General features: G+C 45.1%; 1 protein-coding gene across 3 annotated transcripts in view; it reads right to left on the bottom strand.

The window, feature by feature from the left end:
- Positions 1-15,000, bottom strand: part of map4k3a (mitogen-activated protein kinase kinase kinase kinase 3a) — a 67,284-nt gene that overhangs the window by 39,633 nt on the left and 12,651 nt on the right. For all 3 annotated transcript variants that reach the window (XM_036564290.1, XM_036564292.1, XM_036564291.1), the window contains exon 2: positions 13,500-13,557. In XM_036564290.1, coding sequence (XP_036420183.1) covers positions 13,500-13,557 — 58 coding nt within the window. The remainder of the gene's footprint in view (positions 1-13,499; positions 13,558-15,000) is intronic.

The following is a 15,000-nucleotide window of genomic DNA, read 5'->3' as shown; positions in this document are numbered from 1 at the left end:
GAGATGCAGAGAGAGAGAGAGAGAGAGAGAGAAAGAAAGAGAGATACAGAGAGAGAGAAAGAGAAAGAGAGAGAGAGATACAGACAGAGAGATACAGAGAGAGAGAGAGAGAGAGAGAGAGAGAGAGAGCTGTCCAGACAGATTAATCTCAGTTACAGTGTTGTTTCCCATCATCACTAATCAAATTTTTCAGTAGGTAAACACACACCTGATCAGGACTGGAGCTCAGGATCCTCCCCCTCTCCCTCCCTCCCTCTCTCTCTCTCTCTCTCTCTCTCTCTCTCTCTGTATCAGTTTAGTTCAGAATAGCTTTATTAGCGTGACTGTGAGATACAGTATTGCTAAAGCATCACAACAGAAGAAGTGAACAACAAAAACAGTAATGAAAACAAAATAAGATAAAAGAACCAACATTAATAACCATATTAATTATTATAATCACAATATTACAGTATTATTATTATCACTTTATAATTATAATCATACTAATTAATAAACTAATGACATTTGAAATTTTTGCAAACACAAATACGTTGTGTAATGTTGGGGGGTCAATAAAGTGGGGGTATGGAGGGTGGGGTAAGTAGAGTGGGGGTATGGAGGGTGGGGTAAGTAGAGTGGGGGATGTAGGGTGTGGGTAAGTGGAGTGGGGGTAAGTAGAGTGGGGGATGGAGGGTGGGGGTAAGTGGAGTCGGGATATGTGGGATGGGGGTCAGGAGGGTGGGGGTATGGGGGGGCTGTTACCCGCTGTCTCTCAGGCGGTGGTATGTTATGTGTTTGGCAGTGAGGGGGGGCTGTGAGCTGTGAACCCCTCTCTAAGGAATATTCATAATTTCTCCAATTCTGTACATTTTTCAAAATGTGGGATGAATTTGTTGAATTTGTTTGTGTAAATTTCCCCCGTCTGTATTTTTCACAGTGAAAGTGCAGCTCTGTCTCTCTCTGTATCTCTCTCTCTATGTGTGTACAGGTCTCTCTCTCTTATATCAAACAACCCAGTTAGTGGAGAATTAACAATAAATAAAACTAAAAAAGCCCAAACATCACATCTACAGAACCTCTAAATCTAGAGAACCTCCAAATCTACAGAACCTCCAAATCTATAGAACCTCAGAATCTACAGAACCTCCAAATCTACAGAACCTCTAACTCAACCACCAAATCTACAGAACCTCTAACTCAACCATCAAATCTACAGAACCTCCAACTCAACCATCAAATCTACAGAACCTCTAACTCAACCACCAAATCTACAGAACCTCCAACACAACCATCAAATCTACAGAACCTCTAACCCAACCACCAAATCTACAGAACCTCTAACCCAACCACCAAATCTACAGAACCTCCAACTCAACCACCAAATCTACAGAACCTTCAACTCAACCACCAAATCTACAGAACCTCTAACCCAACCACCAAATCTACAGAACCTCTAACTCAACCACCAAATCTACAGAACCTCTAAATCTACAGAACCACCAAATCTACAGAACCTCCAAATCTACAGAACCTCTAACTCAACCATCAAATCTACAGAACCTCTAACTCAACCATCAAATCTACAGAACCTCCAACTCAACCACCAAATCTACAGAACCTCTAACTCAACCACCAAATCTACAGAACCTCTAACTCAACCATCAAATCTACAGAACCTCTAACTCAACCATTAAATCTACAGAACCTCTAACTCAACCATCAAATCTACAGAACCTCTAACTCAACCACCAAATCTGCAGAACCTCTAACTCAGCCACCAAATCTACAGAACCTCTAACTCAACCATCAAGTCTAGAGAACCTCTAACTCAACCATCAAATCTAGAGAACCTCTAACTCAACCACCAAATCTACAGAACCTCCAAATCTACAGAACCTCTAACCCAACCATCAAATCTACAGAACCTCCAACTCAACCATCAAATCTAGAGAACCTCTAACCCAACCACCAAATCTACAGAACCTCTAACTCAACCATCAAATCTAGAGAACCTCTAACTCAACCACCAAATCTACAGAACCTCTAAATCTACAGAACCACCAAATCTACAGAACCTCCAAATCTACAGAACCTCTAACTCAACCACCCAATCTACAGAACCTCCAACTCAACCATCAAATCTAGAGAACCTCTAACCCAACCACCAAATCTACAGAACCTCCAACTCAACCATCAAATCTAGAGAACCTCTAACCCAACCACCAAATCTACAGAACCTCTAACTCAACCACCAAATCTACAGAACCTCTAAATCTACAGAACCACCAAATCTACAGAACCTCCAAATCTACAGAACCTCCAAATCTACAGAACCTCTAACTCAACCACCCAATCTACAGAACCTCCAACTCAACCACCAAATCTACAGAACCTCTAAATCTACAAAACCACGAAATCTACAGAACCTCCAAATCTACAGAACCTCTAACTCAACCACCAAATCTACAGAACCTCTAACTCAACCACCAAATCTACAGAACCTTCAACTCAACCAGCAATAAATAATGTGCTGGATACAAAACTGTACATAGTGATCAGCAATCAATCACAATGATAATTGATCGTGATAAATCAACAAGCCCAAAAATTCTAATAAGCAGAAATGAAACACCTTTTCATATTTATACTTTAATTTTGGTTTATCAAACGTAGTAAAGCTGAAAAAGATGGAAGGAACACACAGCAGACACTATTTGTGTCCAAATAGCTTTGAAAACATCAAATCTGAGTCACTGTAGGGCAAAAATGGTATTTGTGCCACTTCAGCCTGATAACGCGAGCGGAGTCTGAGGCTACGACGACAGCAAATGCACTAACTTTACCACTGATGGAAAAGACGTAGAAATGGTGGACATCTTTTACCAAAACAGAGGATCCATCAAGAAACATGACTCAGATCAGCACTCAGCAGAACAAGAACGCGGCTTAAAAAGATCTTCAAACATCACAAAGATCTGAAATGTCCAGAAGTCCAAACTGAAGCTCTTAATGTAAACCTACTATGAGAAGAGCCCTTTAATCAGAAAGGGAAGAAACGCCTGGAACAGCCGAAGGTAAAAGAGGACGACCTGCAGCAAGACGGCCGTCTGGCAGGAAGAGCGGAGTTATAAGTGTTCAGTGTCTGTAGGTGACAGAATGTGTGTAAGGGTAAATATATCTGTGGAAGAAGGTGATGATGGGCCAAGTTTAACACACACACACTTCATCACACACCACTCAACACACCCCCACCGCCTCCCCCAGCTACAGTGACCTGGTCCTGTTCTGATCATCACCCCTCAGTTCAACCCGGAGACACTAACACATTCTGTCTCTGCACTCAGCTCAACTCAGCTTTACTCTGCTTCAGCCAGGTTCACTCCATTCTGCTTCAGCCAGGTTCACTCCATTCTGCTTCAGCCAGGTTCACTCAATTCTGCTTCAGCCAGTTTCACTCCATTCTGCTTCAGCCAGGTTCACTCCATTCTGCTTCAGCCAGTTTCACTCCATTCTGCTTCAGTCAGTTTCACTCCATTCTGCTTCAGTCAGGTTCACTCCATTCTGCTTCAGCCAGGTTCACTCCATTCTGCTTCAGCCAGGTTCACTCCATTCTGCTTCAGTCAGTTTCACTCCATTCTGCTTCAGTCAGGTTCACTCCATTCTGCTTCAGCCAGGTCACCTGGGTTCACTCAGCGAATGAGTCTGAGGTCTTTCCTTTCCTTTATCTTTTTTCTAATGGTTCTCGTAAGCGTCTGCAGATCTTCCTGATTTTCCACTGACTGTCGTGTCTTCTGCATATCGAACGTTGTTGATGTTTCATCCACCAATCTTGAAACAGGCAAGAAAGTTTATTTATATAGCGCTTTTTACAACAGGTGTTGTCACAAAGCAGCTTTACAGAAAAATCCAGGTCTGAGCCCCCATGAGCGTCGCCAGCGGCGACAGTGGCAAGGAAAAACTCCCTAAGAGCAAAGAGGAAGAAACACTGAGAGGAACCAAGACTCAGAAGGGGAACCCGTCCTCCTCTGGTCCACACCGGATAGGAAACAGTGTTAGTATAAAGTATTATGGTACAAAATGGGGAAAACAGGTGGAGCAATTAATTACATAGACTGAGACTGTGCAGCACCAGCAGGGGGGTCAGTTCATGAGGGTGAGGTGTGCACAGCGTTGTACAGCATGAAGCTCAATGGTGGTCAAGCCGGTCCAGAAGGCTGGTGAGCAGTGGAACCCGATCACGGCAGAAGAAGCAACAGCACCAGACGCACAGGATGGGCAGCTGTTCAACTCGGCACAGAGAGGAAACACACAGAGGGTCAGTTCTGTACAGAGAGACTGACCACAGATTACAGGGTTAACAGAGCAGCAGAGACTCCGGCAGGTCTAGATATTACAGCCTCACTAAGAGGGAGAAACCAGAAAGGTAACAGAGTCAGGAGGCTCCCTGAGATGTCGGCGCCCCTCCACTCCACCGTCAGCAAACCTGAGTGAGTGCGTGAGCAGCGGGACGACAGCACCAACACTCCCAGTTTACCATAACACTCCATGACCATGAACCCCAGATCTGCACCTTTTATCTAACAGGGAAAACTAATCACCAAAGGCTCCACTTAAACAAGTGGGTTTTAGTCTAGACTTAAACACTGAGGCTGAGTCTGAGTCCTGAACACTGACTGGAAGATTATTCCAAAGCTGGGGGGCTTTGTATGAGAAGCTCCGCCCCCTGATGTAGCTTTATTAATTCTAGGTACTAATAGTGAGCAGCACCTTGTGATCTAAGTAGGCGTGATGGTTCATAGTGAGAGAGAAGGTCACTCAGGTACTGAGGGGCGAGTCCGTTTAGTGCTTTATAGGTCAGTAAGAGAATTTTATAATCAGTGCGAAATTTAACTGGTAACCAGTGTAAGGCTGATAAAACTGGGCTGATATGGTCGAACCTTCTGGTTCTAGTAAGAACTGAAGCTTGTTAAGGCCTTTTCTGGATCATCCAGCCAGCAGGGCATTACAGTAATCTAGCCTTGAAGTAATAAATGCATGAACTAACTTTTCTGCATCCTGTAGATGCATTTATTAATTTAGCAATATTGCAGAGATGCAGGAAGGATGTTCTAGTAATATTAGTTATATGTGTGTCGAAGGACAGATCAGGGTCTATAATGACACCAAGGCTTTTTACAGATGAGCTTGATGCAGCTGAGAAACTGTTAAGTTTAAGAAACCTTGATCATCTTTTTTCAGTCCTCATCCAAATGGACGTTCACATCTCAAGAACAAACATGGTTCTTTAGGGTACTAAATGGTTCTTCTCTGGCAGGGGTGTGCAGTCCTATCCACAAACAGTCAGTGTGGCTGCAAATGTTCATTCCCACAAAGCAACATCCTGTTTGACTGATCAGACTGTGAACTGATTCGCTGATTCCAGCTTGTTTGGAATGAAGACCTGCAGCCAAACCGAGGAGGAGACTCGTTTACAGCATCGCCCTGAGAGCTCTTTTGTGTTTGTGCACATCCACACTGTCCTTATTCAATGTCACTATGACTGACCACTTATTTCACAGAGCCATTTCTCCACACACACACACACACACACACACACACACACCGCTGTGCAGACTCTGTGGCAGATGCTGACAGTACAGCTGGTGACATTTCTGAGAGCGACCTCCAAATACATGCATTATATATGAGCTCACTGCAGCACTCAACACACACACTCACACACACACACACACACACTTATACACACACTATCATACACACTTATACACACTCACACTTTTTTTACACTCATACACTCTCACACACTCACACATACACACTCTTACACAGCTGTAACACAGCTAACACACACTAAGAGCACTCAACAGGTTAGCGGTTAGCCGTTAGCATTTAGTGCTGGTCCTGCTTGCGGCTGATGTTGCGCTGCACATTCAACCCTTTAATCCTCATTAGAACTGAACTGAACTGAACTTCATTATCTGTGTGCAATTAATCATCTTTAACAAATCCAGTTCATCCTGTAATGGCTCACTAATGCACTTAAACACACACTCTCTCACACACACAGCTTGAACTTCGGTTTTCATGCTGACCGCTGGGGTTTGGCCATTGGCCACTACTGACTAAAGCCTGGACAAACAGAAGCAGGTACACACACAAAGTCGTTACATCAGGGGAAGACAGAACCATGAAACCCCCCCTGAAACCCCCCAACCCCAACCCACCCCAACCCCAAAACACCCCACCCCAACCCCAAAACACCCCACCCCAACCCCACCCTCTACACAGGACTCTGTTTACGTTATTGGTAGTTCCATTGTCCGCCACGTTCAAGTAAAGGTTAAAAACACCCATGCCACTGTTTCTTGTTTTCCAGGTGCTCGTGTCTTAGACATAGCCAGGCGCCTCCCCTCGGCTCTCAGACGAAACGCCTTTGGGACCGTGGTGATCCATGTCGGGACCAACGACATCCTCGACCGGCAAAGTGAGGTCCTGAAGGAGCACTACCAGACGCTGCTGGACACCGCCAGGAAGAAGACGGACGCCAGGATCGTCATCTCCGGACCGCTACCCACCTACAGGAGGGGATCCGAGCGGTTCAGCAGGCTCTTCGCGCTGCAGTCCTGGCTCCGCGGCTGGTGCGCCCTCAACGGCTTGGCCTACGTGGACAACTGGGCCTCGTTTTGGGAACAGCCAGCGCTTTTCCGGAGGGACGGCCTCCACCCCAGTCGCCTGGGATCCATAGTTCTCTCACGGAACATCGAGAGGGCCATCCGCTGACTCCAGAGCGAAGGCCACGTAAGTAGCAGCAAAGATAGAAACGCTACAGCTCATTATGATAGTGCTACTGCTGAAGATTATGCGATTGCTAGCTTTTATACTGTAAATAGGGTAACAAATGCTCATTCTATAAATATAAATGCTCATAGGTTTCTCCCAATAGAGACTGTGTCTGTTCCCCGAATAAAACAAAGCATCAAAAAGCCTCGAAAAGTTTGCTTCAGTAACTTGATTAATATCAGACCAGTTATACCAGTTTGCAGTGACAGCACCTTTGGTCTAAAACTAGGACTGCTTAACATAAGATCCCTTACTCCTAAAGCCGTCGTTGTTAATGAAATTATTACCGATCATGGTTTTGATGCTCTGTGCCTCACAGAAACGTGGATTAGACCCGATGACTACTTTAGTCTAAACGAAGCCACACCCCCAGGCTACAGCTAGGCACATAGCCCTCGTTTAAGCGGCCGAGGTGGAGGTATAGCAACCATCCATACTAAAGCTTTAGGCGTGAGGCAGAAAGTAGGCTATACATTCTCTTCTTTTGAAGTTCTTTTTCTTAATATAAGTGATCAAGAAACAAATAAAAATTCCTTTTCACTAATTACAATTTTTACAGGCCACCAGGGCCGTATTCTCAGTTCTAACTAACTATTCTCAGTTAGTGAACCCCAGATGCCATCAGCCTATAGCAGCAATGATTTTATTGACTTCTTTAGTGATAAAATTGAAAAAATTTGGCAGAAAATTCAGAATACGCAATTAAACTCTAGAAACCTGCTTCCCCATAATGCCAGCCTCAACCTTGAAAATATTATAATTCCTGCAGAGAGGCTAGAATCGTTTACCTTACTCCAAGAAAATGAACTATTTAAAATAGTCTCTTCCGCGAAATCATCTACCTGTATGCTAGATCCGATTCCTACAGGTTTACTCTGCCAGAAATAACCAAGCCTATTCTGTCAATAATAAACTCTTCTCTTAGCCTTGGGTACATCCCAAAATCTCTTAAACTAGCAGTAATTAGACCACTGATTAAGAAAGCGAACCTCGATCCATGCGAACTTTCAAATTATAGACCCATCTCAAATCTCCCCTTTATATCGAAGATCTTGGAAAAAGTTGTAGCAAAACAATTAAGCTCCTATTTACATAGGAATCAAATACATGAAAAATTCCACTCTGGTTTTAGGCCACATCATAGTACAGAGACAGCACTAGTAAAAATTGTAAATGATCTATTATTATTTTCTGACCAAGAAAATGTGTCCTTGTTAGTCCTCCTCAATCTTAGTGCAGTATTTGACACAATAGACCACACTATCCTACTAGACAGACTAGAAAACCTTGTAGGGGTAACAGGAACAGCTCTTTCCTGGTTCCGGTCCTACCTCACTGATCGCTATCAGTTTGTTAATATAAACGGTGAATCATCTGTTCTCACAAAAGTAAAATATGGTGTTCCACAAGGCTCTGTTTTAGGACCTGTATTATTCACATTATATATGCTACCACTGGGCACCATTATCAGTAAACACAGCATACATTTCCACTGCTATGCTGATGAGACTCAGTTATATTTAGCAAGCGACCCAGATGATAGAATTAAACTTAGCAAGACTGAGGACTGTATAAAAGACATAAAGGACTGGATGTCGAGTAACTTTCTCCTTCTAAACTCGGATAAAACAGAGGTTCTGCTTCTTGGTCCAAAAGCTGCCAGAAACAAACTGTCTAATTTTACACTTAACAGTTTCTCAGCTGCATCAAGCTCATCTGTAAAAAGCCTTGGTGTCATTATAGACCCTGATCTGTCCTTCGACACACATATAACTAATATTACTAGAACAGCCTTCCTGCATCTCTGCAATATTGCTAAATTAATAAATGCATCTACAGGATGCAGAAAAGTTAGTTCATGCATTTATTACTTCAAGGCTGGATTACTGTAATGCCCTGCTGGCTGGATGTCCCAGCAAAAGCCTTAACAAGCTTCAGCTAGTCCAGAACGCTGCAGCCAGAGTCTCACAAGAACCAGAAAGTTTGACCATATCAGCCCAGTTTTATCAGCCTTACACTGGTTACCAGTTAAATTTCGCCCTGATTATAAAATTCTCTTACTGACCTATAAAGCACTAAACGGACTCGCCCCTCAGTACCTGAGTGACCTTCTCTCCCACTATGAACCATCACGCCTACTTAGATCACAAGGTGCTGCTCACTATTAGTACCTAGAATTAATAAAGCTACATCAGGGGGCGGAGCTTCTCATACAAAGCCCCCCAGCTTTGGAATAGTCTTCCTGTTAATGTTCGGGACTCAGACTCAGCCTCAGTCTTTAAGTCTAAGCTAAAAACTTACTTGTATAGTCGAGCCTTTGGTGATTAGTTTTCCCTGTCAGTTCTATACCTGCCAGAGTCTCCGCTGCTCTGCTAACACTGTAATCTGTGATCGGTCACTCATTACAGAACTGACTCTCTGTTTGTTTTTCCTTTCTTTTCTTCGCCGAGTTGAACAGCTGCCCATCCTGTGCGTCTGATGCTGCTGCCTTTTCTGCCTCGATCGGGTGCCACTGCTCGCCAGCCCTCTGGACCAGGTTACCAACATTGAGCCTCCTGCTGTACAACGCCGTGCAAACCTCACCCTCACAACCTGACCCCACTGATACTACTGCTGTTGCTGCATGAACTATTCAAAATTATTCACTTGAACCAATCAATCATTCAAACTAATTCAAATTAATCAATCACCCATTGACTGTGTTTTTCCTCTATTTCTTTTGCCGAGTTGAACAGCTGCCCATCCTGCTGCTGATGCTGCTGCCTCTGCTGCCTTGATCGGGTGCCACTGCTCACCGTGCAAACCTCACCCCCACAACCTGACCCCACTGATGCTGCTGCTGCTGCTGCATGAACTGAACTATTCAAATTAATTGTTTGCTTCACGTTTTACCCTGTTTTTTGTACTATAATACTTTATACTAACAATGTTTACTATCCGGTGTCGACCAGAGGAGGATGGGTTCCTCTTCTGAGTCCTGGTTCCTCTCAGTGTTTCTTCCTGTTTCTCTTAGGGAGTTTTTCCTTGCCACTGTCGCCAGTGGCGACACTCAGGGGGGCTCGGACCCAGATTTCTTTCTGTAATGCTCATTTCCTTGTAAAGCTGCTTTGTGACAACACCTGTTGTAAAAAGCGCTATATAAATAAACTTTACTTACTTACTTACTTACACCCCAACCCCACCCCACCCCAACCCCAACCCCAAACCCACCCCAACCCACCCCCACCCCAACCCCAAACCCAACCCAACCCCAACCCCAAACCCAACCCCAACCCACCCCACCCCAAACCCAACCCCAACCCACCCCACCCCAACCCCAACCCCAACCCACCCCAACCCCACCCCAACCCCAACCCCCCCAACCCTAACCCACCCCACCCCAACCCCACCCCAACCCATCCCAACCCACCCCTGGTGCTGTTAAACAATGTAAATAAAGCAGAGAGTGGAGATGCAAGGTTAACACACACACACACACACACACACACACACGCACACACACACACACACACGCACACACACACACGCACACGCACGCACACACACACACACACACACACAGATGTGAGAGGGTCTACAGAATTGATTCTCTGTAAAGATCTATTTCAGAGAGGCCACTTCCCGCTTTCTCCAACATCTCCACCTCAATATAACAGGTTCATTCATTTTACATGAAGGTGCAGGAGCAACACACACACACACACACACACACACACACACACACACACACACAGACACACACACACACAGACACACACAGACACACACACACACACTGTGGTGGTTAAATAATCCAAAAAAACACCTCTTTTCACTAGTGCTTCATTTACAGACACCACGTTTCACTACTGCCCTTCACAGACGCCGCTCTTCACTGATCTCTCCTTTTTTTCGAAGGAAGAGGAGGATCTCTGTTTTACACTTCACTCCACCCCAACCTGAGCTGCTTCGGTACGTTCGGTCAAGTGTGAAAGCTGTTTTCGAGCCAGGAGCAGAACAAAGAACCAATCCCTGGTTCTCCTAAAATCGGTGGTCAGGGGGAAACTCTGGTGCTGCATGATTGGTTCATTTCGTAACGTTACTGCTTCAACTTATCGCACCGCTTCCTCTCGCTTCGGGTCAGTGACGGGGAGGCGGACCCTCTCGGCTCAGGTGCTCAGGTGCAGAAGAGGAAGAAGAAAAGACCGAAGAGCTAAAATGCTTGAGTGAGAAAAGGACTGAAAAGTGTCCAACTTTGATTTGGTTGGACCGTCTTGCTTCCAGTACATGCTGAGAATCTGGCGATGACCCCTAAAACATATATGACTCTGCTGTGAACGCATGTTCACGCCGGTCAGAGTGAACCGTATCGGTGACAGAGCTAAATGCCACCATCAGGTGAAAGAAAGAACTGCAGCGTACTGCGCACTTATAACACAATCTACAAACAAAACAAAAGCCATGCACCGATTAAATTCTGTCTGCAGGCTACATTTGAGCCTGGGCCGGACACCCCCACTGTCCGGCGAGCGGCTTTGGGTCTTTGTTTTTAACTGTAGAGAGTTGCTCTTTCTCTCCAGAGAGTCCAGCCACCGTTAACGTTAGCTAACGTTTCTCCGTCCGTTGCTTAGTAACAAGACTTTGGCCTACATTCAGCTGACATAGTGATCTACAGTGTTCAACAGAAACAACCAGTGCATTGTGGGAGATCGCAGTGTCTCAAAAATCACTCTGGAACTACAGTTCAAGACACTGAGTGTAAAAAGTCTGACACGCTCACCGGTTAAAAAACACAAACGTGGATTAATTCAGGTCTGAAAGGATCAGATGAGGACGAGGCGCGGAAAGCTTCTCTCGTTCACAAGGTCTTTTCCAAACGCCCCCTTTCCCCTCTCACCCCACCCACACCCCCCCCACTGCCACACGGAGCTTAATGAGACACACACACAGTCTCTCTTTGAACAGGTTGGTTTACCACTCCGCCTGCGCAGACCCCCGCAGACCCCCGCCAGCTCCATAATCACCGCACTAACACATCCGTAAACTGCCAACTGCACAAAAGGGAGGAAGAAGAAAGCGCGTTATATATTATACATTCACAGCGCACAGACTGATGATGTAACGCTGAAGGTTTTTGTGACTAAATCTCTTTTTCTAATGAATCTGAATCAGAGGCGCCGCCTCATTAAAGTCCTGCAGAGAAACGCAGCCAATCATTTATATTCGGCTTCTATTCAGACTCCACGCTGAGCTGCAGCAGAGCCGAGAGCTGGACGACGGTCATTAGAGCACCGCGGACAGGCTGAGAACATCAACACACTGCAGCGTCCACGGCAGCCTGTGAACCTGACAGACCGGCCGGACCGTGTTTAGCAGGTCAGCTGCTGTGTTTGAGCTTCTGTTTGAAGTGATCATCACCTGGGCCTGACCAGCTCAGAGAAACTGGACCTTCAGCAGCTCCTCGCTGCGCAGCTGTGGTGTTTGAAAAGTGAGTTCATTCCAGCGCTGTGTCCACTCAGCTCAGCCGCAACTCCTCACTGATCCTGCACTGTGGTGTGAAATACCCTACCGGGGTATTTATAACCGGGTGTCCCGCCAACTCCCCACTGAAACAGGGCTGATCCAACTGATGTTCAGCCCCTTCATTCTGACTATTTTCATTGTTCTACACTCTTAAAAATGACGGCTCTTTAAGGGTTCTTTAATAAAGGAAACGGTTCTGTATAGCACCATGAAAACTTAAAGAACCGTTTGTATGATCAAAGAGTTCTTTGCGCTGTGATCCTTCAGATTGATACAGAATGTAGTAGTATCTACATTATGAAAGTAAGGGGGCCAAGAACAGACCCCTGGGGGACCCCCTGATTAGTGGAAAGAATGGAGGACGCGTGTATCTGATCTCAGTTAAATATTATCTATTAGTGAGGAAGGGGATCAATCAGGACCCTAGTCCAACATTCCAAGATTCTAAAATCCCCAAGTTCTGTAAATGGTTCTATGTAGCACCACAAAGAGTTCTGCTATTGTTACGATGTCAAGTCTGTGAGAATAGAAGGGCCCTTACTGGTGCTATAAAGAACACTTCTTAAAAAGGTTGTATATAGAACCATATACAACGTATTCTCAATCAATCTGAAGAAAACTTTAACAGTGCAAAGAACCCTTTAGTCATACAAAGGGTTCTTTGAGTGTTCATGGTTCTACACAGAACCATTTCCTTTACTAAAGAACCCTTGAAGAATCATCTTTTTTAAATGTCTAGGAGAGAACTCTTTGGTTGTTGCTTGGTCACCAGTCTGAGCAGACATTCCCAAGAAAATGGATAAAACTAGAGTTCCATCCTTAACAATAAATAATAATAATAATAATAATATTCTTATTCATTAGTATAGAACCTTTAAAAAAAGACCCCTGGGGTCTGTAATGAATGTAAAGAATGGAGGATGTGTTTGTCTGGATTTAAGTTAAATATTGTCTGTTAGTGACAGGAGATAAACCAGGACCCTAGTCCAACATTCCAAGATTCCAAAGTTCCAAAATCCAAGAGAGGTTTCAAGACTATCTTAACTAGAGCCCAAGCAATATAGGGTTTTTAAGACTGATACCTATTTCTATATTTGCAGGTAGGTGGCGCTGTGTGTAGTGTGTGTAGTGGTGGTGTTCAGCAGGGAGGTGGCGCTATGTGAATGGTAACTCACCGGGCTCCAGTTTAATCACTTTGATGGCAGCCAGTTCACCAGTACTGACATTTCGGGCCTGAAAGACACATTAAACTACGAACCCCACACACACCCCTAGCACTACACCCCCCCTCCAACACCCCCCCCACACACACATCCAAATACACCCCCCACCCCCATCCGCTAACTAACGTCCACATTAAACACGGGCTCCTCACAGCTGACCGATGGGTCGTTAGCGAGCTGCTCCCAGACGAGTTATCATTAATCTAATGAAGCGAAATGAAACGCTTGTTAGATTCATCAGGATCACATTCAATCAGAAGAGGAGCAGCACAGAAGACAAGAATAGAGCAGATTCAATTAAGATATCGCCTGCCGATATCTCTTTGTTGTCGTGGCAACAGCGCAATGTCTGACGGCCCAGCAGCTGAAAGAGGAAGGAGAGAGCAGTGAAGCAGATGAAGGTGATGGAGAAGAAGGAGAAACAACAGAAGGAGAAAAAGGAACTGGAGCTGAAGAAGGTGATGAAAGAGGAGAAAAGGTAGAAAGAGACGAGAGAGGAAAAGGAAAGGAATTGAAGGGGAAGGAAGAGAAGTATGTGGAGAAGGAGAAGGAAAGGAAGGAACTGATGGGAAAGAAGGAGAACTCAACCAGTCTGGCTTCAAACCAGCGCAGAGATACCGAGGAGCTCCATGCTGAAAGACCAGGAGCCTCGTTTATCAGAGTGCATGTAGAAGATGGTCTAGAACAGATTCACACACTTCAATTTTATTCTCCTCACACTGTTCATCTCTATTCACCCTCTGTCTGAAACGCTCTGGTAGAGCTCCTGTGTCTTTAAGCCCCGCCTCCCGATGTGCCCAGTGTGCTCTGATTGGTCAGCTCGCCCACTCTGTTATGATCAGTCAGCCTCCAAAGCGGTCCCCCCCCCATGTTCCGCCCCTGTCCTGCAGTCTGCAGACAGACCCTTCTCTCCTGAGCAGCTGTAACTGTTTCTCCAGCGGCGCCGGTTCTGCCGGATCAGTTCGATCCAGAGTGGATCCTGAAAGTCCGGTCAGCGTCTCTCCACACGCTACAGCACTGAACACACTCTTCCTCCTCCAGTAGCCGCTGTGCGCTGTGTGAGGGGGCGGAGCTCGCCGGTAGGCGGGCAGTAAGGACTGTGTTATGAGATGATGTCATCCTGTAACAAAGGAAAAGGACTGGAATTCCAACGAGGCGTTTCAGGCAGCTGAGAAAAGTGGGTTCTGTGGGAGAGAGTTTCTCCCTCTGGAGGGAACGCTGAGCTTTGGGACGCTGCAGAACGTTTACATGCAGAAAAAGATAAAACACACTAAAGGTAAAGAGAGAAACTGGAAAAGTGTTTTGGAAAACATGAAGCACAAAAAAAAAGCTGAAATTACAATTTTCCATTTTTAACTGTTAATTTTAACCAGAAGTAATTATTAATATAATTTATTATTTACAGTTTCTCCTAAGCATTTATTTGTAACAGTTCTTTATGATCCATTATTGA

This window comes from Colossoma macropomum, unplaced genomic scaffold (genome assembly GCF_904425465.1).
Source record: "Colossoma macropomum unplaced genomic scaffold, Colossoma_macropomum, whole genome shotgun sequence".
In the NCBI taxonomy this organism is placed as follows: Eukaryota; Metazoa; Chordata; class Actinopteri; order Characiformes; family Serrasalmidae; genus Colossoma; species Colossoma macropomum.
This window is presented reverse-complemented; position numbering and strand designations above follow the sequence as displayed.